Source organism: Excalfactoria chinensis, chromosome 4, assembly GCF_039878825.1.
Source record: "Excalfactoria chinensis isolate bCotChi1 chromosome 4, bCotChi1.hap2, whole genome shotgun sequence".
Classification (NCBI taxonomy): Eukaryota; Metazoa; Chordata; class Aves; order Galliformes; family Phasianidae; genus Excalfactoria; species Excalfactoria chinensis.
Genome location: NC_092828.1, coordinates 74,857,487 through 74,883,463, shown reverse-complemented (window position 1 = coordinate 74,883,463; position 25,977 = coordinate 74,857,487). Strand labels below are relative to the sequence as shown.

The window sequence follows — 25,977 nt, the reverse complement described above, 5'->3', positions numbered from 1 at the left end:
CTACTTTGATGTTTAATGGGCAGCTGTTGCCATTGCCCCTAAAGAAATGACAGCTAGGATCCTGGGCAGCCTGAGCAGTGGTTTGGCCACGAACCTCAATGATCTTTATGGTCCCTTCCAACCTAAGCCATTCTGTGATTCTATGATCCTATGACTTCTCAAAAAGACTTTCTCTGGTCCTTTGGGTGATCCTCAGAAGAAAACCAAACCAGTGTCGTAAGACACAGGTGCATTAGCGACTTTACAACACCATTGGTGCTCATGCTGTAAAACTGGAATAAGTTTTGCAGTGGCCAGTGGCCAGCAGGCTGGATAACCTGTACCACATCACGGCTCTGCTAATTCCCAGCTCCCTGTTGAAGTCTGCCTGGGAATATGTTGTGGGGTAAGGGTATGCTTACATAGCATCCCAGCCAGTCTTAAGCCCCCATCAGCTCTTCTGCTTTGGCTTTCCCAAGCCCTTCATTCCTTCTCCCATGTGTTTTGCCCTCTTTCCTGCACCAATCTTGCTCAGAAGTTTGGGAACCCAAAAGGAATAGAGAGAGTTTCATACATGTCAGGATCAAATCCCATCTGTTTTGGCTTGTTGTCCTCCTTCCCACTTGGAAGCACAGTGTGCTACAACATGGTCCTTGATGGTATGATGAAGGTATGATGAAGATGAGTTACGATTCAGATGAGAGCTGAAAGCTGAAGAGACAATTTACATGATGACTTCTTTTGCTTTCCTCTACCCAGGACTGAATCTGAAGCATTTGGGGAGATTCACATCCTTCATTTCTTCTTCATCTTCTGCAGCCACAGATAGAAGTTTCTCTTCTTTGTGACATTAAGGGACAGATTTCTGCTTTGCAGAGGCAGCTGCAGAACTGGGGTTTCTTAGCTTTGTGATGCTCTACTTCTCAAACTTTAAGCAGCCCTTCTTCTCTAAATGTTTGGAAGTGAGAATGAGAAGATGAGAGGAACAATGAGCTAAAGGGTCCCTTGCAAGAGACGGAAGATGCGCTTTCATCCACCAGATGTGACCAGCCTTGCTACATGGGAGGGTGAACTTGGAATCTTAACACACCGTGGGCCTCCCAAGTGAATTTAGACAAGCTTTTCTCATTGCCTGCCTTGTGCCATGGAGTTTCAGCTGCAGGGCATGGTGAGAACCTGGGGGTGTCTTTAGGATGTATGGACAAGAATAAGCACAAGGCATTCTCCATGACCCGAGTTCATCACCTGCCTTCTGGTCCCTGCTCCTTGCCAGATTTAGGATGAATTCAGTGGTCAGGTTGTACAAACAGGCATGCGTGTCACCGTCCTTCTTCTTTGTAAGGAGAAGCTGCTTAAATGTAAAATGGTATAATTAATAAAACATAATGCCTTGTTTTTTTCCCCGTTTCCACCTCCTGTGCTCTACTCTCACATTTTTGCTGGGCTGATGGTTATCTTGCATGCCCCAGATAACTCGTGGAGCTTCATCTTCACTGCTCTTTCCACCCGCCTGCTTTTTCATTTTTTATAAAGATGTTCTTGCTCTGCCAACGTGCTCTTAATCTCACTGGTAAATCAAGGTGCCTGTTTGTCTTTTGCTCTCTGTTAGCCTTCCTGAACATGAGGATAAATCTAGGCATCATGCTGGAGCTTGGCCAGCACTAGGGATGGTTTCTTCCTTCTCCCTTCTCCATTCACCATTGTGCTCAGTGGGAGCTGAGCTGTGTCTGTGGTCTGAGAGTGATCCCTCTTCACTGAGATTGGTAAAAACAAATAGAAAGGCTAAGGAATGACCTATCCCAGGTTCCACACTGTAGAAAGTTCTTAGATGTAGTGTTACTCCAAGGGCCCAAACTGAGGACGGAGCAAGATCTCCCACTGGCTTTATCTGATGCTCTCAGATTTATGCACTCAGCGTTTCCCTGCATCTTTGTGCTCATCTCACCAACCACTGGACCCAAGCTTCAGAGAGACCCACAGTCAGGATACCATCATTTCAGGCCTGGCCTTGCAAACATGCCATGTGTGTGAGATGGCTCTTTTCTGAGCTCTTCACCCCAGAAGAAATAGAAGCACTCTATGTGGAGTTAAAGAAAGAAAAAAATAAATAAATTAAAAAAGAACAGCAATTTCAGCTGGATTCAGAGCTGTTTCATATGTCTGGGAAGGATATAGAGGCATAATCAAGATTTATGAAAGAAAGAAAATATTTTAGGAGAGGCCATTTGTTCTGTTCTGTATCCCATAAAATCTCCAGAACTTATTTCTCTATTGATGTGGCAGCAATGCTCAGAAAGGAGCTTGGGAACAAAAGGGCAGTGTGTGAACCAAGAGGCAAAGCATTAAAAAACACAAAGCTATGTCTTTTCAGGCCAGATATAATCGCCCTGGGGATGTCGCTGCCTTAGGATCTGGGTCAGCCAAATGGCCCCACGGTTTACAAAAATCAATCCGAGTTTATCTAAAGATAACCCGGGAGGGCTGGAATCAATGGCTGTCAGACCAGTACGGGCAGTATCTGATCTGGGAGATCACATCGACATGCATACCACTCTAACGTAGTAAATCAGAGCCGTGGCATCAAGTCAGCACCTAGCATCTGTTGCTGATAGAGAAAATGAGTCAAAAGAAGAAGTGATCTGTTATGGAGAGGAGTAGGGAGGTATTCTGCCCCATACCTTTTAATGGCAAATTCTCACAGGGTAGTTTTCTGTTCCTCCAGGCTTCCTGCTTGTGTCACGGGCTTTGGCATAGCTTGCTTTGCTTCTTCTTGCTAGGCAGCTCTGCTCTCCTTGAGGTCCCAAAGCCTTCCCTACGTCTTTGCCTGCCCTGGAACCATCCCGGGGTGCTCTGCTCCACTTCCAGCTGCATCTCACTTGAGATGTGAAGTTGTTCCAAGAGCTGGAAAACCTTCCCTTCACCTCACCGAGAGAGAGGAAATGGGATTCAGTTAAAAAAAGAATGAAGGGATGGCTACAGCTTATTGAGCATTCAGTGCAGAGCAGCAGGTGTTGGGTTTAACCACTGCCTGCCCTCAGCAGGAAGGTTCCGATTCCCCTTTGGAAATGGTGAATAAATCCTATGCATGTGTCATGGTCCCTGGGGACACTGGGGTGTCTGCAAGCATCCCCACTGCTAATCCAAAAGGATCTTCCCCTTTCCACGCCAGCAGCCCTGGGGATTTCAGCATACCCTTGAGCATCTTGCAGGAGGAGAGGCTGCACATCCCCATCCTCGCTATGCTCTTAGGGGATACTTGCAGGAAGCCGATAGAGGCCGAGATCCCACTAGAGGGTGCTGCCCAGCTCTGCTGGGAAAGCTCCTGGGCCTCGGAGCCTCCTGATTTATCTGCAGTATGGAGAGAACTGCGTCGGTGTTATGGATCGGTGTTATGAATCGCCACTGGCAGCAGGACAAATATCTTGAGTTTATGGACCAACTTTTTTTGTCCCCTCAAGGCGACATGAACAATAAAGCAAGATGGGATGGAGACTGCAAGGCAGCAGAGCACTCAACTCTGCATCCTGCAGAAAGGGAGCTGGTATTCCAGCTCACAGGAGAGCTTTTCTCTCTACCCTATTGACCTGTAACAGCACCAAACACAAAGGGATTAACCCAACTGCAGCCAGGTTAGAGGACAGACTGCCAGGTCCTTAACATCTCCTGCAAGACATAAAAGGAAGACCCCAGGAGGAGACGCAAGTGGGTACTTTCCTCTTGATCCATAGCACTTCTCATTTTCTCCTGAAGACAAAATATCTTTGCATTAGCACTAAATTCCCATAGGCAAAACCTGCAGCAACTGAGAGTAAAATATCCATAGCGATCCTGTGGCACGAATGTCCTTTCAAAGTGCCATTACCAACCAACAGGATTTAAAGCCCAGTTTTCTTTTCCTCTGAAAAGCTTCTAGCTCAGGAGATGCAAGTGTATCACCTCATCCAAAAAGCAGCAGCTTTCTCCTGCAGGAAACATCAGCCAGGTGTTGGCTCCATTATCCTTATGGGTCACTTCCAACTTGGGATATTCTGTGATTCTGTGGTTCTAGTGCATCACCAGCAGAACTCAACATACACCAGAGAGGCAGTGCAAACAATGCAGTCCTTGTTCTGGATTGCAGATCATGATGGGCACCACATGCTCAGGTTTCTCCAGAGCTTTTAGTCTGGTGGATAGGGCCAATGCTGTGCCAGGAGGCTATATGGCCACTATTTGCTCTGTCACTGCTGGGCTTTTAGGGCCTGTGACAGCTTTGAGTGCTTTCTTGCAATTACAGACTCATGCAGGTCAGTATTCTGTGTGCCTTCTGGACCCTCTCAGCATGACGGAAGGCACCAGAACCACAGACCAAACACATTTCCCAGCAAAGCAACCCCTCTCTCTGCCCAGGGACTGCAATTAAAGATAACACCTACCTTAACATCCCTTAAGGGGAAAGTGAGTTTTATCATTCACCATTTACAATAATTAGTCAGTGTTTCATCCAGAATGTTTTCCTTCAGCGTGTGATGCCAAGCATCAAGCTTTGACAGACGCTGGTTTGCCACTTGCTGACAGTAGGTCCGTGCAGTGCCACAGGGCAATAAACTGTCACTCTGCAGCAGGACGGCTCCTCTGTCCTTGGTTTCGAAATCCAGTTGCTGCCATCGGCATTGCCAAGGCTTTATTGGCAGCAAGGGATGAGCTTTATGAGAGGAAAGGTAATGAAGGGTAAAGGAGGAGGGGAGGAGGGGAGGCTTGGGGCTCAGGTGGTGGCCCTGGTCCATTTTCTACTTGTGCCACTGAGAGAGGTGTCTGGGACTTCTCCAAGAAAATGGAAATCCTGAGTCATGGACATCAAACCTCTTATTGTCAGAAGAGCAGTTTTGAGGGACCTGTCCCCGGTGAATCTGTCTTTGGCTCAAAATGAAATAACTGCTCCAAAGCAGCACCTCCCACCCTTACACAGCTGGTCCAACAGCAGAAGACTCACACACCTGCAGAAGAACCGTGTCTGGGTCCCTACCAGCCTGACTCACATCAAGGACTGAAACATTCAGGCTGGGGAGAACTCATATTTTGTTCATGGAAAGCCTCCAACACGCCTTGGCTTCTGCTCAGTGCCAAACTGCAGCACTTCTTAATTCGCCATCACTCTCTGCAAGAGATTTCCTTCCCACTCAGTGCCCTTCCTAGTGTGACCTTGGGGAAATTGCTCACATCTGTGATTGGGTCCTGGTGTGTAGAATGAGGACAGTGACCTTGCCTGTCAATTCAGTTTACAGTTACTCCGTAGCAAAGATTAATTATTACAGAGGAGGTAAAATCTCTTTGAAGGAGAGGAGACAGGTTCACAGACCAAGGGTACATCAGAAGTTAGGCCACTAACAGAACGGTGATGGAGGGGAGAGCCATATACTGCAGCCAGATGTGCTACAGGGTAATTACAGTAAACTTATTTAAATTCCTGCATTCAGTTTTATGTCCATTCAGCACTTTTTCATGCTTCTGTGGCTACAGTTTTGTGACTTTAACAGCTGTTGTGCTTTTGGCCCCGCTCCTGATGCATTCCTCTGGAGGGGGAGGCAATCAAGCATGATCCCCTTCACCTCCCTTACATATCATCAGTGTGAACTCATTTCTGCCTCAGAGGCATTTCTGATGCTAGGAAGGAGGGAAAGAATAAGAAAAGGGCAAACATTTGTTTCTCTCCAGGGCTGTGGAGCCTGTTACTGATGCAGGAGAGATGGTGCAAGTTGAGGTGTTCATCACCTGGGTCACCTCATTCATCCTGTGGAGTGTCCATGAGGTTGTGGTAATGTATTGGAATGGGCTGCCCAGGGAGGTGGCAGGGTCACTGTCCCCGGAGGTGTTCAAGAAAAGCATTAGTGTGTCACTGAGTGACGTGGTGTAGAGTGGTCACAAGCATGGGTTGGTGGTTGGACTGGGTGATCTTATCAGTCTTTCCAGCCTTAATGATTTTATGACTCTATGATCTTTGGGAAGTTTCTTAGTCTGTAAGCACTGCTTTACTCTCTGCAAGGGCAAAGGAGATCACTGACCCTGGTTTTGATATTTTCGATGAAAACTGTTCAACATCATCATGATTTCTAGAGGCTTTTCCCAGCAGTCCTAGCATGCAGGTTGCCTAGCATTGCCACGGTATCATTTCTGATAATAATTTAAGTGAGAAGCATGGCAGGGCTGACAAATGAGCATCGCAAGCAGGTGAGGTGAGGGCAAAGTCTGAGTCACCTGCTCCAGGAGTAGCATGGCATTGCTGTCAACGTGCTCTCTATGGAAACACAATGGTAAGTAGTCAGGAGATGCCAGGAAACAAAAGCTTTTGTATTTCCAGCAGATAACTTTGTGGTTTATTTAAGTGTGGATTCAATCCACTTGTTAAACATCTCTTAAGTGGCATTTTGCTAAGGGCAGTTAGGTGATGCTTGGATGGGAAATGAGTGAATTAAAGCAGAGATGAGTCTTGGGTGAGGTGAGTGAATGAAATGTTTCCATTGCCCATCTCCTGCCCAGATCCCAAAACCATGAGCTGAAGGTCCAGCAGGGTGCTATGTGATAAGAATCCCATCCAAGGCCTTATCATCACCCCTAAGCCTGAGTCCAAAGCCTGGGGAGTACAGAGCAGGGCTCAGCCACTTCTGAGACCACCTTAGTGACTATTTAGCCAAGCTCCATTCCACCATTATTTATTTCTCCCTAACCACCCCACTATTGTGCTGTGATAAACTGTGTTTTCAAAGTTGCTCAAAATTTGTCCTATTCTCTGACCTAGAGGATGTCATGCAGGCTATGACCATAGCAGCTTGTGCTATTCCAGCAAGAATGAATCTTTGACACTGAAAATTAACACAACAGCCTATAGGAGGAAGCATTGTCCAGGGCTTGAAGCACAGGAAAGGTTGGGAGGGTTGAGGTTTACTTATGGCTTAGGACGTTTGGTATTGGGAAAATAAAAGCAAATAAAGGGAACAAAGAAGGAAATAAAGGAAAGAAAACAAACCAATAACTAGACTCCCATCTAATAAACCTCGGCCTGTACATATTGCATCTGGGCTGGATGCTCAGGGAAGGGAAATATTGGTGGCAGTGCTGATCTCTCCCCTCTTCATAACCAAACACCTTCAGATTTCAATGGGAAGAACACAAAAATCATAGAACCATAGAATGGCTTGGGAAGGTAACAAAGATTACCTAGTTCAAATGCCCTGCCATGGGCTGGTTGCCACACATTGGATCAGTCTGCCCAGGACTCCATCCAACCTGGCCTTGAAACAGCCAGAATGAAACAGTCAGACCACAGATCAGAAGAGGCAGAACAGCTGAAGTTCATCTTTACGCCCATCACAAATTCAACCAAACCATGTCCAGGAACTCTGCAATCACAGATGTGCTTTTGCAAGAACATGTGCTCCCCTTGCTATCTGGTGATTTGTGAGGTGTCCACACCATATTTAGCCCACAGGATTATTATTTTTTCTCATCTTTAGAATTAATATAGAAGCTGGTGGGGCTGGCATGCCTTGTTTTCCCCATACCCTCCTTCCTTCATGCAGTCCCAGACCCAAGCTGAGATGAAGCAAGCAATCTGCCAGCAAGGTTTGCAGAAAGCCTGGCTTGAAAACAGGCATGTGCAGAGCCAGATGGCATCTGCACCCCAGGGCACTGCGTTGGCAGAGCCCAAGGAACAGACTGTCTGCAGCAGGACTCACATAGGTTCCTCCTGCAACCCGCCTGCCATCTACCTTGGTTGAGACTTTAGGTCCTTCTTATTGCATCTCTCTGTTGCGTGAATCAAGCTCAGGTCTTACCATATAACACCTAAATATATCCTCCGTGAGTGAAAATCTGAGCGTGTGGAGGAAGATTTATATCCTCAGGTTGTTTCCAGCTCATTGTGTAAGTGATCTGCCTCCTAGAAACGCTGTGCCAGGATGTTTGCTTTGCAAAGAGTACCTAAGTGCCTATATGAGAGTGACCCCATGTTCAGAGGTGCTCTGCAGCTTTCTAGAAGATGTTTCTGATCGGGCCATTCCCAACCCCCTCTCCCTCAGGCAACAACCTCTGAGCACCAGAAGTGTGATGAAATATTCCCAACTTTCCCAGTTCCCATGTTCCAGCACTCTTCCCTAGGGCTTTTCTCTGACAGTGAGTCTCACATCATGGTTTTAACTTGCCAGCCCAAAGGAGGTCATGTAAAAAAGGCTGGATGTTAGGAAAAACCTCTCTGAAAGAGTAGCTGGACACTGGCTGCCCAGGGAGGTGGTGGAGACACCCTAGAGGTGTTCAAGAACTGTGAAGATGTGGTAGTTAGAGACGTGGTTTAGTGGACAGCATTGGTGGTAGGTGGACTACATGATCTTAGAGGTTTTTTTCCAACCTTAATGATCCTATGATTCTAAAAGGCAGCGTGAGGCATCTCTGCTTTAGGACTGAGCACTTTCCAAGTGGCCATCCAGCTCCTCACACCAGATGGGGAAATGAGATCAGTGCTATGCATGTTCTTGCTCCTGCTAACAAATACCACACCAGGATGAGAACACAGCTCCAATTCTGTATTTCTGTCACCTCTGGAGTCACTGATGATGATGATGTTGATTTCACCAGCACCGGAGTTGATCTTAGAAGCCCCTCCTGCAGCGATGACACCAAACAAAAACTTCTATCTTCAGCAACTCCCACATCTCAGGAGGAGCTTGCAGCCTGATCCCCATCTGCTTCTGATTCCTAACCGTGCTTTGCCGCAAAGACATTTGAGCCTTCATAATGAAAAGCCAATTAAAGTGCACCATTAAGCTCAGCCTTTCGCCTTCCTTGTCCGAACCGATCTGTCATGGAAAGGACACAACTGTAGCACATGTTGGCAGATGCTGCTAAAAATGGGAAAGATAAGATGTATAAGTAAATTATTGAAATGCCAGCCTGAAGTCTGGTAGCCATGGCAAACGGGACCATGACAGCTGGGGTCAGATGCATGTGGCTGCCTGCCCTCTGTCCCCAGAGCTGCAAAGCCACCTGAGCTCCTGGCCGAGCAGAAGCAGATTAACCACTTTTTATAGAAGCTGGCAATAGCTGAAGTTTCCAGGCTACTTCTTCCAGGGGTGGTCACTTCCAGTTAACTTCATGTGTGTATGGGTCTGTGCCTCCCCACAGACCTGCACAGCTCCTGGAGGAGAGGGGAAGGAGGAGAAAGCCAGGACTCTGTCCCTGGGGTTCCAGTGGGTTTATGGTGAACTGTGGGGAGCTAAGGGTGGGTGAGCATCCTCCTCCTGCCTGCCTGTGATCCTCCACTATTCCCACTGACACTTGGAAATCCTGCAGTGGGATTCTAGTCAGTCTGCAGAGTGGGATCAGCAAGAGGAAAGCTGAGAGAAATACTATGGGGAGGAAGAAGAGAGAAGATCCCTGTGCTCAGCCTTCATTTGTGAACTGTAACAACAGCAGGGTGGAATTTGAACCTCTGTGTGCAATCAGCTGGGCATTTCTGACGTACATGGAATATGGGACTTCTACTCCAACAAATATCCATCACTGAAATAGTGTTTTCTCCCTGTTGTCTCTAGATAAGAAACTGATTAAGCAGATGTGGCACCATCAGTTCTCTGACAGCATCCCTCAACAAGATGTAGCACAAGACCAGGGCTTGTAGCTGATTTATGTTTTTTTACTTTCTGCTTTCTTAGCTGAGAAAAATAACAGAAAATGGGAAAACACTTGCCTTCTTTTCAGTTTATAGTCCTTTCAGTCCTTGAAATACACCCTTAAAGACATTCCAAAGAACTGTGAGGTAGCACAGTGGGGATTTAGCAGTGCTCATAGTAACTGCAGAGAGCAGGGCCCCCCAGCCTGCAAACGAGGAGGTCATGGCCCTGCAAGGCAAAACAAATTATGTCCAAGCTCAGAGAACACGAAGAGCTGAAAATAGCAGCCAGAAAGCTATGCCAGTGCCTTATTTGCAATCGCCAGACCACATTTTCAGTAAATAATAGTGCGGATGCAAACAGATACAAATTAAACCCATTCCTTCCTTCTCTTGGGATGTGGATGAATCATGTTCCACTGTTGTGGTTGATAAAAGTCTTCAGGAAGTCAGAGAGGGACCCAAATTCTGTTTTGTTCATTCTGGAAGAACTTGAAAAGGCTGGTTTATGAAAGCTCTTGGTGGTTTCTTCTGCACTCGTTTCTTCTCCGGTCCCAGACATCTTCCATTCCTCCAGAGCTTGTTCTTCACACTGCTCGAGAAATGTCATCAGACACTGCCTGGATCAGAGGATGCTTCAGGTATCAGAGGATGCTTCCCATGTCACATCGTGTAAATGTATGCACCAACTCGAGTTTTGGGGAAGCACTAAAGCAACATGGTATGTTTGCACTTGGATGGCCTGCTGAAGGCAGTAGTGCTTCCCCATTGGCAACATGAGCGTAACCCATCTGAACACCAACTGGAGAGGAAAGAGCCATCTAATATTCAGCCTTCTGAACTTAATCTTCCAGGATGTATTGGCACAGACAACAGGTAAAAACACACTTTCACTAGTTTGCTGCATGCCTGGAGCCATGAACTGAGCATCTAGGGCAAGGCCGAGTTTTTCCATTCCTTCCCAAGACCTCAACAACAGCAATGCCAACTTGCCAAGGGCTGTGGGCAGAGGATTTTCAGTAAGGAGCCTCCCAGTTATCCCCCAAGGACAGCCTTCCAAATGTACTATCAAATTCAGGCTATTTTTAGGCTCTTTCCCTAAGAAAAGAAGATTAATATGATTGCAGGACAGGCACACACGTGTGCGTGCTGTGTGAGATAGTGTGCCTCTCCCTCTGCCCTCTCCAATGGTTTTTGGGTTGGGTTTTTGTTGTTTTGTTGTTGTTGTTGATTGTTGGTTTGTTTGTTGCAATTTCAGCTAGGTTTAATGAAAGTGGTCTCTAAAAGACCACTTTTTGGCAAAGCTGGAGTTAGTAGTGGGTAGAATGGAGGAGATACTTAAGTATTTCAGCAACCAAAAGCTAAAACACTCTCCAGAGCTTCCCCCTCCACCTTTTCTTCTCCATATGGCTCAGAGCCTTTGCCCTTGCTGCACTGCAAAATTCTAATGCAAAGCCCAGCTGCCCTCACAACATGCCTGTTATTTGTATCTGGCTGCTCACATCTGCATAGGCCCAAAAGCTCCTTACTCCACATCATCTGTTCACTCTAGTGTCAGACAAGGTTTTGTAACTGCCACCAGGATTTTGGCTAGAGATAAGCACAGTTATTGGTTTCAAGATATTTTCTTGCATATCTTGCTTTTCTGCAAGTCCACAGTAAGCCAGGATGAGTGAGAGGGAGGATGGCCTGTAGTGTTTCCCCACCTTCACGGGGATGGGAAACTTGCCCACAGACCATTTTCAAAGAGAGTCCTTCAGTTTCCTTATAAGCAAAGTAATCTCTATCATCTATCCATCCATGCATACACTCCTCCCTCCACCCATCCCTCCATCCATCCCTCCATCCATCCACCCACCCATCCCTTCACCCACCCAGCCATCCCTCCATCCATCCATCCATCCATCCATCCATCCATCCATCCATCCATCCATCCATCCATCCATCCATCCATCCATCCATCCATCCATCCCCACACCCAGACAGCATTTTCATGAGGTTCAATAGCCACCTTTTATCAAACTACACAACAAACCGACAGAGGGGAATTCAACTCTCCAACCTCAACATCTTTTTCTTCTTAGTTCTATCATTTGCAGGTGAAATAGAACGTTGAGGTTTAAGCAGTGTTATAGTGTCTTAAAAGTCCCTATTTCTCTTTCCACATTTTTGCTGTTGTTTGTTTGTTTCTTTATTCACTTTGGAGCACTTTTTCTGTGCTTCACATCAGGTGAAGAAAAAAAATTACACTTTCTGCCCTTACAAAATGTGACAGATGTCACATAAATAAAATCGCAGATAATCTCAGGTCAGGGCTTTGCAGCTACGTTTTGCCTCACGGTGTCCCCATGAGGCTTGACATGGGTGCTAACACGGGTGAGGACAAAGCAGTGAGGACTGCATAGTGCTGTGGCTGCAGGGATCTGCCGTCCCTGTGCAGCCGGAGACACTTCGAACCCCATGGCGATGGGAATGGGGGGGGAGGGAGTACAGATGCGGAGACACGGGAGGGTGGCTGGGGTCAGGCTGCAGGACGAGGGGCAGCCTGGCCATCATTTGCCTGGGGATGTGCGTTCACTTTGTGCGCGGTGCCACTGCGCTGTGGGAGCCACAAGGATTTCCTTGCTGGACGAGGGCACCAGGGACCAGTCCCTAATTTGGAGGAGGATCCCCCCACACCCTCTCGGCCCAGAGCTGCCCAGTGCTGGGGGCTGCTCAGCGAGGGGAGAAGGCGGGGAGAGAAGGCGGGGGCGAGGCGGGCCCGGGGCCGCCGGGGGAAGGCGCTCGCATCTCTCCCGGCCATAAAACGGCGGGGCCAGGGCCGGGCGGGCAGAGCGGCACGAAGCGACAGCGCGGCGCGGAGCGGCACGGAGCGGCACTGCTGGGCCCGCCCTGCCCAGCGCCCAGCGGAGCGGAGGTAACGGGGGTGGAGGGGAACCGGGAACGAGAGCGGCCCCGAAGCGCCAACAGCCCCGGGAGCGGCTCCGGCTCCGCAGCCGCTGAGCACGGGGGGTTGCTTTGTGTGTCCTCCCCCCTGACCTGTGCATATCCTCCCCTTAAAATGGTCTCGGACTCAAAGGCACCGAGGAGCAGAGCCGGGGGTGGGAGCCTGGGGGACCCCCGTTCCATCCCTGCCCGAGCTCAGAGCTCGTTCTCACCAAAGTCCCTCTGCTATGAAGTGGAAGGACACGCGGAGGCAAAACGCAGCCTCAGCTCTCCCCACCGGCGAGTTTTGCCTTTGCACTCCGATTTCTGTGTAATTCGAGTTGAGGATCCTTTGGTGCCGCTCGCACGGAGCCGTACGGCAGGACGCGGGGTTGTGGCAGTGCTTGCTGATGTCCTTTGGATGCGGGACGCGGCCCCACGGGGAGCGCAGCGACTTGCAAGCTGTGCTGGCATCACACCGGGCAGAGCAACGGGCAGCACTTCCAGGGCTGCTGCAGAGAAACCCCTTTTCCCTTCAGTCCTAAACCCTTGCACGGAGCGTGGGCTGGACTGAGAGCCCATCTCTTGAGCCAGGTTTATGTGTACACTAATTTGGGGCGTCCAGCAATGTCAAATAAACGACTTGCCTGTGGAAAGTGCATGAATGTGGGGTATCTGACCCAAGGCTGGGTCTGCAGCGCAGTGCTTGGTCTCAGACCCCTGGGGGGATCCCAGCAGTCCCCAGCTTGGCCTGAGCCTCTGTTGTGTACTTTCCAGGAGCAAGCATGGAGTAGGAGTGCCAACAGCACAGCCACTCTATCCTGTACATTTGCATTTCTGACAGCCCTGCGGTTCATTAGCTCCCCTCCTGCTCCCTTGGCATGCTAATCCAAGATAAGGATTAGGGAAGAGAGCTGAATTCCAGGCTGCCGTAGGGACGGGGCCTGATCTCATACTGCTCACAGGTGAGGAAGGAGTGTGATTGGGTTTGAGGTTGGTAGGACCATGATGGCTGGCAAGCTTAACCCAGGCGCGGCGCTGCTTTCTGTTGCAGGTGGGAAGCAGCAGTAGCTCACAATGGCCCTGGCGGACAGCGCGGGCTGTGCCAAACCCAGCGAGGATTTGCCTTTCCCTGAAATCATTGAGCTCAATGTGGGCGGACAAGTCTACATCACCCGGCACCCCACCCTGATCAGCGTGCCGGGCTCGCTGCTCTGGGAGATGTTCACGCAGAAGAACGTCCGCTCCTTGGCTCGTGACAGCAAGGGCCGCTTCTTCGTGGATCGGGACGGCTTCCTCTTCCGCTACATCTTGGATTACATGAGGGACCAGCAGCTGGTGCTGCCCGAGCACTTCCCGGAGCGCAGCCGGCTGCAGCGAGAGGCTGAGTACTTCATGCTGCCGGAGCTGGTGAAGATGCTGGCCCCCAAGCTCAGCAAGCAGAACTCGCTGGGGGACGACCCGTGCCAAAGTGACCCCGAGGAGCTGTCCCCCAGCGCCGATGCCGCCCGCAGCCTGACCACTGCCAGTGCCGCACTCCCCAGTGCCGGGGCTGGCGGCGCCGGGGGCACGGGCACAGTGGGCACTGCTGGCCCTGACATCCGCAGGGCCGGGTTCATCACCATCGGCTACCGCGGCTCCTACACGCTGGGAAGGGACAGCCAGACGGATGCCAAGTTCCGCCGGGTGGCGCGGATCATGGTCTGCGGCAAGACATCGCTGGCCAAGGAGGTTTTTGGAGATACCTTGAATGAGAGCAGGGACCCGGACAGGCCCCCGGAGAGGTACACCTCCCGGTACTACCTCAAATTCACCTTCCTGGAGCAAGCCTTTGACAAACTGGCCGATGCTGGCTTCCACATGGTGGCTTGCAACTCCACGGGCACCTGTGCCTTCGCCCATGACCAGACAGACGACAGGATCTGGACCTCTTACACCGAATATGTTTTCTATCGTGAGTGACACAAAAAAATAAACACCCGCCAAACCACCGAACGCCAACTCTCCCTTTCCTCTCCTGTTGCCTTTAGAAGGTAGACATCCGTCCCCTGAATCCCAGCATCCCCCTTTTGTCTCCTTTTTGAGTTTGTTCTTGGTTTTTTTCCCCTCCTTCCTCCACTTCGATCCTGTTCGGCTCCTCCTTGTAGCAGCTGTCGACCACCAGACTCATTCCCTCTTTCTGAATCCTGCAGTAGCTCCCAACCCTCCCGGACACGTGGACTTGGACGTTGCCACCGAGCACGTTTTGGGTGGGAGGGGTGGGATGCCGAACTGTGCCAGGATCCCATCTGTGATGGATACCGAAGTCAGCTCTCATGCTCTGTGCCCCGCAGCCAAGCGGGACCATGCTGCAGACACTGTGCTTGAGCAACTGAGAATCCCGAGTGTTGGGTTAAGGACATGGAGAAAGGTGGGCAGCAGAGAGGAGGGCAGCTGGGGGGAAGATGCAGCCTCACAGCACGGATATATGGCCATTAGCCCCTGTAAGCAGCTTAGCGTTTCAACTGTCAGTGCTGGGGAAGGTTAGCTAAAGCCACACCCTCACCCTGTGTCAGGGTTTCTGGTTTGAAGCATCACTGTTGCCCTGGGGTGCCTCGGTGGGGGGGTGGGGGTGGGTAGGGGCTGAGATGCCTGCTGGGGGGTGGTGGGTGGGGGGAGGCTTATTATTATTGGGCGTCAAATGCTTACACATCTCTCAAGCTCCTTGGAGGGCTGTCCAAAACGTGCCCTCACCTCTCTGCAGTCTGCAGGGGGTGGGTTAGAATTGCACTGGAGGCATCATCTGGGCTCAGCCGCTGTAGGTCCAGAGGAATGATTGCCAGATGTGAATATCGTTGCACTTTGGGCAGTCTCTCTGAAGGACTCTCCACTCGCAGCTCTCCGCAGCCTGTCGGGGCTGGCCGCTGCTTTGCTGGGCGATGTGTAATAAAGGAACAAAACCCACTCGCCCGTGTGTGCGTCTGCAAGGAGGTTTGTGTGTGCACCCGGGGGGGGGTTGCTCTAGCAGGGCAATGCATGTAATGTGCATTAGTGCATGTGTTCAAACTCAAATCTACCTTAACTCACTTTGCCCCTCTCCTCCTCTTGGAGCTCTCCAAGCTGGACCATACCACCCAGCCCTACAGGGATGCTGATGCGATCCCAAATCACCCACTGCCATCCCCTGGTCCATCCCCTGATCCCTCCCCATGGCTGTGCTGGGTTTCAGCATCCCAGCACCCAGCACCCTGCCTTGTTTCTCATCTCCTCGAGCAGCACGAGGTAAAGCCCTGGGTTAGGGAGCTTCGCCAGCTGGATGCCAGCCAAAGAGGCATTTCTGCCCAGGGCTCAGCCAGGAGGGAGGCTTGCAGCTGGCTTCCCAAGAAGCAGGAGGGCTGAAGCCCTCTGTCACGCAGGGATAGCTACAACTTTACGGCGAGGCGTTCTGTGTCTGGATGAAGCAGAAGGTGAAAATGCTATTTTTATAAGGGCACATTCCTCATTGCAACGGCATTTTAAAGAGGAAATTACAACCAGCTTGCAGAACAGAAAAGGGAACTTTAGCTCTTCAGAGAGGGTGAAGGGCAGAATTAAAACCTTTTTACATAGGGGAGGACAGACACTGTTTAGTAGTTGTTGTGTTGCTGTTTTTTTTAACTAAAGATTTGATTTTTTAAGCAATTAGGACTGATTGGAAAAAGAAATTGCTGCCTTATGAGTAATGCCAGTGTTAAGATATTTGCTTTTCCCCAGTGGCACTGGTCTGAAAAAAATGGATCTCCTAGGATAAAGGGTTTTCTCCAATGGGGAAACCATAACAATGAAGTCAGTATGGTGTCAATCTGCAGGGCTGTGTGATGTGGGCTGTTAAGCTCTATGCCCCATGCAAAATATGATTGGAGCAGAATGGTTCTGAATCATTTGAAAACCAATGCTTTATGTAAAAATACTGTCGCTGAGGTCAAACTCTCTCAGCTCTGAGAAATTTGGGGCTGTTTCTTTTTATTTTCTTTGAATGCATCCAGTAATAGAAAGAGCGTGCTTTTGCTGCAGCCCATGGCTGGGAGGAGAGCCTGGTTAATTGGATCCTTAGGAGAAACAATGTGCGTAGAAGTGGTGGTGCAGAAAATCATCTGAGTGAGGTTCTTATCCTCTGAGCCATCACAGCAAGTCACTCAAGCAGGGCAAAAAGAAGTGGGTGGCTGAGGGCAGGAGGGAAAAAGGGCAGAAGGTGCTTTCCTGATGTCACCTCTTTCGCCTGCGTCTTCTCCTTCTGGGCATTTCTGCTCAAAGGAAGTGCTGGGTCTTGCTCACTTTGCTTCCCTCGAGTTTGCTGGACCTGGAGGTGATCTTTGCCTTCCCAGGAGGGCAGCCCTGTTCTTCATTCATCCCCAGGGCTTTGAGGAGGAGCTGACTGCCCCAGCTCAGTGTGTGTCTTTGCTGGCACGTGGGTTATGCGTGGGCAGACCAACTGCTGTCAGCATCTGTAGTAAATCATGATGGGTTGCATATGTGCTGGGGGATTAGTCACGTGTTTGCAAAAGTCCACAGCCAGGAGGTATGCCTGTGACTCTTCCAATCTGACCTGCACTGAGTTAGCATTGGCTTTTCTTAAGGAAGCCTTGCTGTCAATGACAGGTGGGGACTGCATTGAGCTAGATGCCAACCCACCCCTATGTTTGATGGGTTGATGGTTGGACTAGGTGATCTTAACGATCTTTTCCAACCTTAAAGATTCTATGATTCTATATACCAGACCACCTACTTTGCAGGTGGCTTTTAGCATGCCATAAGAAGCCCACAACCTCCCCAGGCAGCCTCAGTGAAGTATAGGGGTCCCTCACAGAGGAACATGGAGCACGGTGGGTGAGAGCATCCCTTGGGACAGTGGCTGTCTCACCACAAAGCTTCCCCAAGCTGCAGCAACAGCCACTAAGTTTCAGTAAGCCAGGGCTCTGCATTCAAGGGGGGAGGCTGAGCTTCCAACGCTTATTTTCCCACTGAGGGGTAATGTAACCCACCCTTTCATTTAGAGGTCCCTAGAAAACCATCCATCCTAAAATAATATCACTCATTCAAATAAGTGGGAAGGTGAACCCTTGGGTCTGCGTTCCCAGGCAAGCGCCCTGCCCACAAATTGCTGGTTATTGCTCACTCGGCGTCTTGTTCTGCACAACAATGCAGATCTGAGCAGCCTGCCCTGTGAAGCAGGAGCCAAATCCCATCTGTCTCCATCAGACACTTCTGCCACCATGAGAGAACATCTGAAAACATTTTGTTTCTGGGTTTGTTTTCAGCCCTTCCATGAGGGAGCACTTTGGTGGCAGAAATGCCTGGTTGTTTCAGAAGCTCTGCTCTGTCCTGCCAGGATGCAATAAGGATGGAAAGAATCGATATCGGTGGCTGGGAAGAGGATAAGGAGGTCCTCACAGGGTCCTTGCCTCATGAAAGAGCAGAAGATAGAAAAGTTAGATGCAGAAGCCCCATCTACCACCTGGAAATCCCAACCTGCAGGAGACCTGAGACCCCTCAGCATATCAGAAGATGGAGAGCTGCATAAGCACTTTTCCAAAGGAAGCTTGTTCAATCTGTGCTGACGGCTTTTCTGAGCTTAAGCTGGTGACGTTGTGAGTTGCAGATGATTTTCTTTGAAGGTTTTTCAGTTAAAAAGGTTTTGCATAGTCCTAGGTGGTAGATGGTGGAGAGTTATCACCCCACCTCCCCTGGGAGAGCTGTGCAGTGTCTGGCTGAAAAATATCCTTGCAGACAGGCTACAACAGATTTCATCTAAATGAAGCTCGAGCTCATAGAACAATTGCTACATCCCAGCTCTGTGTCCCCTCTCCCTCCTTACCCTTTTGGCAGGCTAGAGGCACTGTGCTGCAGGGCCCGCTTTGTCAGCACCACCTTAACATGATTCCTAAGGACCTCAACACCCCAGGCAGCAGGATGGATCTTCCATCAGAAATCCATGTCCAGACAGTACTCTGGAGAACAGAAAACTTCACTCGGCCCCACAGTTTACTACTTCCAGCTCCAAACTGGATGATGCGATTCAGCAGGAGGCAGAGGAACATGAAACCATGATGGAGGATAAGCTCAGCCCTTTGCTGCATGCCACCTTCTCTTGAAATTCTAATCAGGGACATAAAGAGCATTAAGAAAAACATTTGTGTGCAAAACACAAATCGGCTGGCAGGTGGTACTGGAGGAGCTGTACAAGCCCAGCCTTCCTGGATGAATTTAGGAGCTTTGGCAAATGTTAGTGAGTGACTAGCAGGCAGGGATGGCATCACACTTCTGGTTGTTGAAGCAAGTGAGATGAAACTGGCCTCATCACGGTCCTCTCCCATCATCACTCAAAGGACCTCTAAGCAAGGTAGAGAGGAGGAACACATTGCATCCTCTTTTTCCATGGCTGAAGTCCTTGGTATGTTCTCCCAGGCTGATGCCATGGCTGACTCCATCCTGCCTAGAGTCAACACCTAAGGACAGGAACCACATCAAAGTCACCTTGGGCAGAGGAGGGGGATTGACACAGCCTATCCAGGCCATCACTGCTCATTCTAACTCCCAGGGTCTTTCAGAGAGCTCTTTGGTTGGCATTCCAATGCCCAAATTCCCCAAGTCCCCTTCCCCTGCCCAGACATGAGCTTAACCCTTAAGAATCAAAAGCACACAAGAAAACAGACTTTGTGTGTTCCCTGTCCTATGTGAGCTGTATGGACAAGCAGCCCGCTGAGCCCATGCAGGCTCTGAAGAGACAGTTACTTTTGTCCCCATGGAGGCAGCTGGAGGTCCTGAGCAGAGCTGGAGAATCAAAGATGATCAGATGCTTAAAGCTTATGATTTGAGCCACAAATGTGGTCAGATTGTGGTTCTGAGCACCCATGCTGCAGCTGTGGGGATTTGTACCCCTATATACCCCATGGACATAAGACATAAGAAATGAATTATTCTTCAAAGGGAGGAGAGGAGGGCAAAGGAGGCAGTGATGGTGCAGTGCAGCTATCTACTGTTCCCGAGGTCTGATCAGATGGGTGATTGAACAACAGAGGATTCTGAAGCCTGAGTGTCTCTGCCCTGACTTAAGCCTACTCTTACTAGTTCAAATCACAGCAGTTTCTTACCCCTGTACAGCCAGCTGCCTGCTTTTCATTATAAGCTTCAGCCAGATGCTATTGATCAAGCAGCCAGGACAGCACAGCTCCAAGCTTGAACTGCAGAGTGTTTCATAAATGCCTGGATTTCCTCTCAACTGCAAAGCGACACACAGTTGAAACAAAGCATGAGCTTTGAGCTGAGCTCAGAGGTTTTGAGGCCCTTAAGCATTCATTGCCTCTCTGCCTTAAGTGGTGGCTTCCCTGTACCCACTGCTCCTTCATCCCAGAAGAATTTGCCCAAGTGATCAAATAGCCATAAGAATAAAGGGCAATCTCCAGAGCTTGGTGAAGCATCTGAGCCAGAGGGATGCTCTGAAGCAGGCAGCAGTCCAGCAGATGTCAACAGGCCGTGTTGTTAGCTGAAGACAATCAGGCAGGACCCAGTGAATGAAACCCTGAGCAAACTGCTGCTTTCCATTTGGGTCTGGAGTGAAGTGGTGTTACCTTGGTGGGAGGAGAAGTCCCTGATGGAAGGAGAGGCTGGGCCAAGTGAGTGGATTTCTAAAAACAGGAATGTGTTTTTTTGTTTAATGAAAGAGTGCATGAAATCCAGAGTAAATCTTGTTGGAGGCTTCATGGAAACCTTGTGGGCAGGCTTGGTGACTTCCACTTTGTGCAGAACTGTCCCCAGAGCCACCAGACAGTGGCAAAGCCATGCTGGATTGGCCAAAGCAGCCATCAGAGCCTGGGCATGGGGACAGACCCCACCAGGGCATTCAGAGTTTCAGTTTTACGAGGGCCAAATCCCCTGCTGCTTAGCTTAGCAGTGCCATTAGACTCTCAGCTTTTGCCTTTGTTTGGTTTTTAATTCCAAGCCCTTTTCCGTGACAGGGAAGGCTCAAAACCGAAAACCAAACAAAAGCATGAGTTTAAGGCTCAGAGGCCCAAATAAAATAAATAAAGGAAACTTAAAACAACAACAACAAAAGAAAATATGTCAAGTTTCCCTAACAGTCTTGTGTTTTGGAGTTGGCCAGACAGACAGCGTTTATCAGAACCAGATTAGCAGATACTTGCAGACAGAGAATTTGATGATTTTCCCTACCCTTGAGCACCCAAAGGGACATGGCCTGGTGAAAAAGGCCATAGTTCTTCATTCGTCCATGGGGCACATCGCAGAGGGGACAGTATTAAGGTCAAGGAGCCTCTTGACATATCCTTAAGCAGCCTGACTCCATCCCTTGCTCACCTGGGTCAGCTCTGCACTTAAACAGCCCCGAGTTCCCCCTGCAGATAAGTAAGAAACCCACTGAGCTACAGTGAGTGCTTTACCCCAGCTGGGGATCGCTTCCCCAAAGCTGAGGCTTTCAAGCAAAACTAAAATGTGTGAAACCCTGAATCCTTCCCCTCTACATCAGAACAGCAGATTACATACAGCTTGTTTAGTGAAGTCCATGCAATTATACCCTAAATCTCTCATTACAACTAAGTCTTTTTGTTAGTATACTATTTTAATTGTACAGCATCAAATGCCACAAAGAACCCAGAAGAAGGTCTTTCGTAGATACAAGGGGACAGTACAAGGGACTGTGGGCAGGGACATGCAGCTGCATCCTGGTTCAGGAGAGGAGGTGCAGAGGTAACGGGGTGTCAGGGATGGGGATTCCCCACGCAGTGCTGGTGCTGTAGGTACAGCCTGTGGTTGATGGAGAAAAAACAAGAGAGAAGTCAACAGGAAACCATTTCGTAACCCTTCTGTCACCAGCACAGCTCCCTGCTCTGCTCAGCTCCACAACCACAGCTTCCTATGCGATCTGGCAGCTCCCTCATCTCACTGATTGTGGAGCCACTCTGACATTTGAAGCTTTTATTTTCTTTTCTGGATAACGTGGCGTTTTTTAAATCTCCGCACAACGCAGCTGCGTTTCCAGCTTCTAGCCTGTGTAAGTGGAAACATCTCATTTGACTCCATTCAATTTAATGGAGAGACTCCAAGTCCAGAGAAAGTGAGGGTGCGGCCAAACGTTTCCTGGTGGGCGTTCCCAAAATATCATTGTTCTTTGCGTGCCAGGATTGTCTTTAACACAAAACCCCGGGGAAACAAAAATCAACAAGAAGTCACACTGCAGCCTTTAACGCTCATTTTGCTCCAGGGAACTGAAGTCCCCAAGTCCCAGCTTGGAAGGGGTCCCAGTCTTCTTAAAATCACATGAGCAGAACTGGGCAGGAAGGTGCTTCTCAGCACACCAGAAAGCTGAACGTGTATCCAACACATTGGGGTTACAATAAGGTTGGGGTTACAAGAAGGGTTTGTTGCCTTGAGTCAAATACCTCCAGGCTAATTTAACCAGAGAGTCTGGAACTCTTCTCCCTAAAATTTCTCCCATCCTAACCCCAATTTTGATGCTTTTGCAGATTCCAGGAAGCAAAGATTATTCCATGTGATGGGATATCTTTGCATTTTCCAAGACAGATGAGGTCTTGGCACCAGGAAACTTTGCTGTAGGCAGTTCTCCTCCATCTCTGCAGGAGATGAGGTCATCTGTCAGTGTCATGAAAATGAAAGACAGGCTGCCCATTCTCATGTCAAGCAGAGGCTTGGCAGGAACTGGGAAACCTTCCTTGTTCTAACATTGATTGGAAAGCACTCAGTTAGACCTGCTGAGTGTTGCCGTGATGGTTTCTCCTGGAGAGCTCTCTTTTCCCTTTCCCTTTCCCTTTCCCTTTCCCTTTCCCTTTCCCTTTCCCTTTCCCTTTCCCTTTCCCTTTCCCTTTCCCTTTCCCTTTCCCTTCCCCTTCCCCTTTCCCTTCCCCTTCCCCTTCCCCTTTCCCTTTCCCTTTCCCCTTTCCCTTTCCCTTTCCCTTTCCCCTTTCCCTTTCCCTTTCCCCTTCCCTTCCCTTCCCTTCCCTTCCCTTCCCTTCCCTTCCCTTCCCTTCCCTTCCCTTCCCTTCCCTTCCCTTCCCTTCCCTTCCCTTCCCTTCCCTTCCCTTCCCTTCCCTTCCCTTCCCTTCCCTTCCCTTCCCTTCCCTTCCCTTCCCTTCCCTTCCCTTCCCTTCCCTTCCCTTCCCTTCCCTTCCCTTCCCTTCCCTTCCCTTCCCTTCCCTTCCCTTCCCTTCCCTTCCCTTCCCTTCCCTTCCCTTCCCTTCCCTTCCCTTCCCTTCCCTTCCCTTCCCTTCCCTTCCCTTCCCTTCCCTTCCCTTCCCTTCCCTTCCCTTCCCTTCCTCTTCCCCTTCCCCTTTCCGTTCCCCTCCCCCTTCCCCAGATTTGGTTTCAGTAAGAAACCATTTAAGCTAGAATTCTTCATCAGAACTTGCCACCCCCAGTTCCAAGTGGATGGACAGTTGTAAAGGCACAGGAGAGTGGTAGCCATGACATGCAACAACAAGGCAGGAGGAAGAATTTCAACACAATTAAGGAGAATTTTTGGTAGGAGCTGCCAAGAGGAGTCTGCAGGCTCACTTGGGAGGAGATGCTCACACAACTTCCAGCCCACCCAGGGCAAAGAAGGCTTCCCCATGTACACCTGCACTTAGACATCCCCCAGTCAGCGGTGGTCACTGCGACCTGCTGAACAGACATACATCCCACCAGTGATAAGATCAACAGCTCTGTGTACTTTCAGATATTTAGCAAGGTCTTAGATGAAACACTGTTGGAGGGGGCTAAGAACATCTGCAGTTTAACACGTGCAGGTCCCACAGTGCCAAAGCATGGACTGCTTCCTTGGAAATGGGCAGATGACTGTGTCCCTCAGGAGCTTAACCCAATCTCCACATATCAGCACTCCAGCACAGAGGGAGCTATAAATGTGAGGCCATCCTCACTAGCAAGGCTATTACAGCTGAGGTTGCACCTTCAACATGGAGCCATTGCCAATACAGGTTATTTACTTGCCTGAAGCTGGCGGTTTGTGCAGTCAGGTACATTGTTCTGCACTAACTTCAGCATCTTCACACTGGATAACAGTCTGAGCTGGTTGTCCTTTGGTAGTCCAGCAGAGGTGGTGGAGGATGAGATGCCCATCTGGAGGTGTCACCTAGGCATCTAACACAGGCATTCACAGCATTAGAGGTGCAGATGTCTCTCCACTGACTCTACCAGAAGCCTCCAAAGACTTAACTCCAGGACTCCAAAGGACTCCAAAAACCTACTTAAGCTGTAGTCTTAAGATACACCTGTGGTGTGTGTGCAAAACCCATAAGAAACTGTGCTTTGGGCTTCTGTAGCAATTAGTTAAGCATGGACTGAACTACCTAGCTGGATAGAAAGGTTCTGAGAGTCAGCTGAATAAATCAGTGACCAACCTGCTCCTCTGCAGTGATGGAGCTGGTAGTGGCCATGTGCTGAGAGGAAATCTCCCTTTCTTTCATTGTCCCACTCAATGCATTGGTGTGGCTTCACCTCGAGCCCTGTGAATAGTCTGTGCACCACAATATAAGAACATCAATCTATAGAGAGCATCCAAAGGGCAGCCACAAAGATGGGAAAGGGTCCGCAGGGCAGTGGACACAGCCCTGAGCTGATGGAGTTTATGGGGCATTTCCCAGTAAAGATAATAGTTGGTCCCTTCAGTAGCCAAACTGATTGGGGAATTCAAGTTAATGACCCGATTGATGCCTTTGTCAGCACATGAACAAGACAAAGTGCATGGTGCTTCATGCATATGGTTGTTGAATGGCTGTGCCAAGCAGTGAAGTTTCCTCATCCAGCCTGTGTACCTGCAGCAGGCAATTATTTATACCTGAAACCATTGCTCAAAAAGCTGAGCCATTAGAAATTAATCACAGCACACTGCTAGGGACTCTGCATTTGGGATTCCTCCGTGCTTGGCAGCCCACCTGTTGTGCCCAGCCTCAGCCCCCTGGGATGTCTTTTTGAGGAGGAGCTGTAAAACAACAGATGAATGCAGGACCATGGAACACAGCTGGGGAGGGTGGAGCATGGACTGCCAGCAGAAGGGTTGATGCTGACCAAGATTAATGTCCTGAGGGCTCTCCAGTGCCCTCACTGATCAGAGACACAGTTGGGACCTCAGTCCAACTCCATCCCCATGAACATGCCCACCCTTATGGAAGGTCCAGCACTCTGTGGAACATCCCTTCATCACAAACTCTGTCACTCTGACCAAAACCCACAGCCATAAATGACCCCCTGCACACAATGATCCCCAGCATTAATTCCAGGTATAAACGAGCTTTTCATGGGGGAGGATTTCATTTGTTTGCAATCACATTGCTGCTCCATGGCTGGAATAGCTCAGCACCACCTGCAAAGCAGCCCCCTCTGTGCCTCTGTGCGTCATTTTTCCAAAGCCCAAAGCCATCCCTGCGGGGGGAGGATGGGGACCTGGAGCCCAGCCCGGCTCCGCATCTGCACAAACAGGACAAGGTTTGATGGGGCTCAGCCGTTCCCTAAAATAACATCCCTACCCTGTGTTTTAATCTCTTGGAAAACAAAACCCCAGTCGTTTCCAGACAGCAAGGGAGAAATTGCAGGCTTGGGTAGTTCTCTGTGGCTCGGGGGAGTTTATTTTCTCTGGGGCTGCATTTTCTAGGATGGCGCTTCCTGAGAAAGCCGCTTGTCTGCGAGCTGTCGGCATTAGCTCAGCTCGCAGTAATTTGAAGACCCGGGGTCAGCAGGGAAACCACTTGTGCCAGGAGTCTGCGGGGCTCATCCATGCTGCAGGATGCGGACAGAGGTGGTTTAGGGCATCTCAGACAGAAGTAACCTCACTGGCTGGGAGCACACCTTGCAAACTCACAGCAGAGCTGGATTGTGGAGGGGGGACTGTGAGGGAAAAAAAGAAATAATCCAGAATAAATAATTTTAGCTAAAGGCTGAGCCTGGAGCTCTGACCTCTGTGTGGGCTGGGATTGGTGCTTGTGGTTTTGAGCCAAGTCTGGGCCTACAGGTCAGGATTGCTCTGATGTAGCCCAAGCATCCAGGCATGGGCATCAGTGGCCTCCATCACCTGTGCCACAGTGTGTGCCAAGATGTAGGTTCTAGCGTTCAGGAGCTGGAGGGCACACTGGGAAGAAAAAACACTCAAGCTGGTGATAGGAACCTGTGAGTATGACTCCAGCCTTGCCCTCATACTTGCAGAAATGCTCCCACTCACTCAGTGCTCAGCACTTCTCCCCAGCTGTCTTGCTGTCATTTGGAGGTTTCCTGCCTGAAACCATCCCTGCTAGGCATAGGTACAGCTAATATGGGCTGAGAGGGGCAGAAAAGAAGTTCCTGCTGTGGGACAGGAACTACACCCTGGTGTTCTCCTAAGCAAGGTTTTGCTGCTGAGAAACCTGGTCTAGATGAACTGAGCAGACGCTGCTGGAGCAACAAGCGGGATGCCT

General features: G+C 49.6%; 1 protein-coding gene across 2 annotated transcripts; it reads left to right on the top strand.

The window, feature by feature from the left end:
• The first annotated feature begins 12,423 nt into the window (after positions 1–12,423).
• Positions 12,424–15,481, top strand: LOC140251444 (BTB/POZ domain-containing protein KCTD12-like). Of its 2 annotated transcripts, none has more exons than XM_072335231.1 (2): positions 12,424–12,536; positions 13,599–15,481. In XM_072335231.1, the coding sequence occupies exon 2, from the start codon at positions 13,622–13,624 to the stop codon at positions 14,504–14,506; it is 885 nt and encodes a 294-aa protein (XP_072191332.1). In that variant the 5' UTR covers positions 12,424–12,536; positions 13,599–13,621; the 3' UTR covers positions 14,507–15,481. The 2 variants fall into 2 exon arrangements, with proteins under 2 accessions (XP_072191332.1, XP_072191333.1); XM_072335232.1 differs by lacking the exon at positions 12,424–12,536 and adding an exon at positions 13,260–13,509.
• The last annotated feature ends 10,496 nt before the right edge of the window (positions 15,482–25,977 follow it).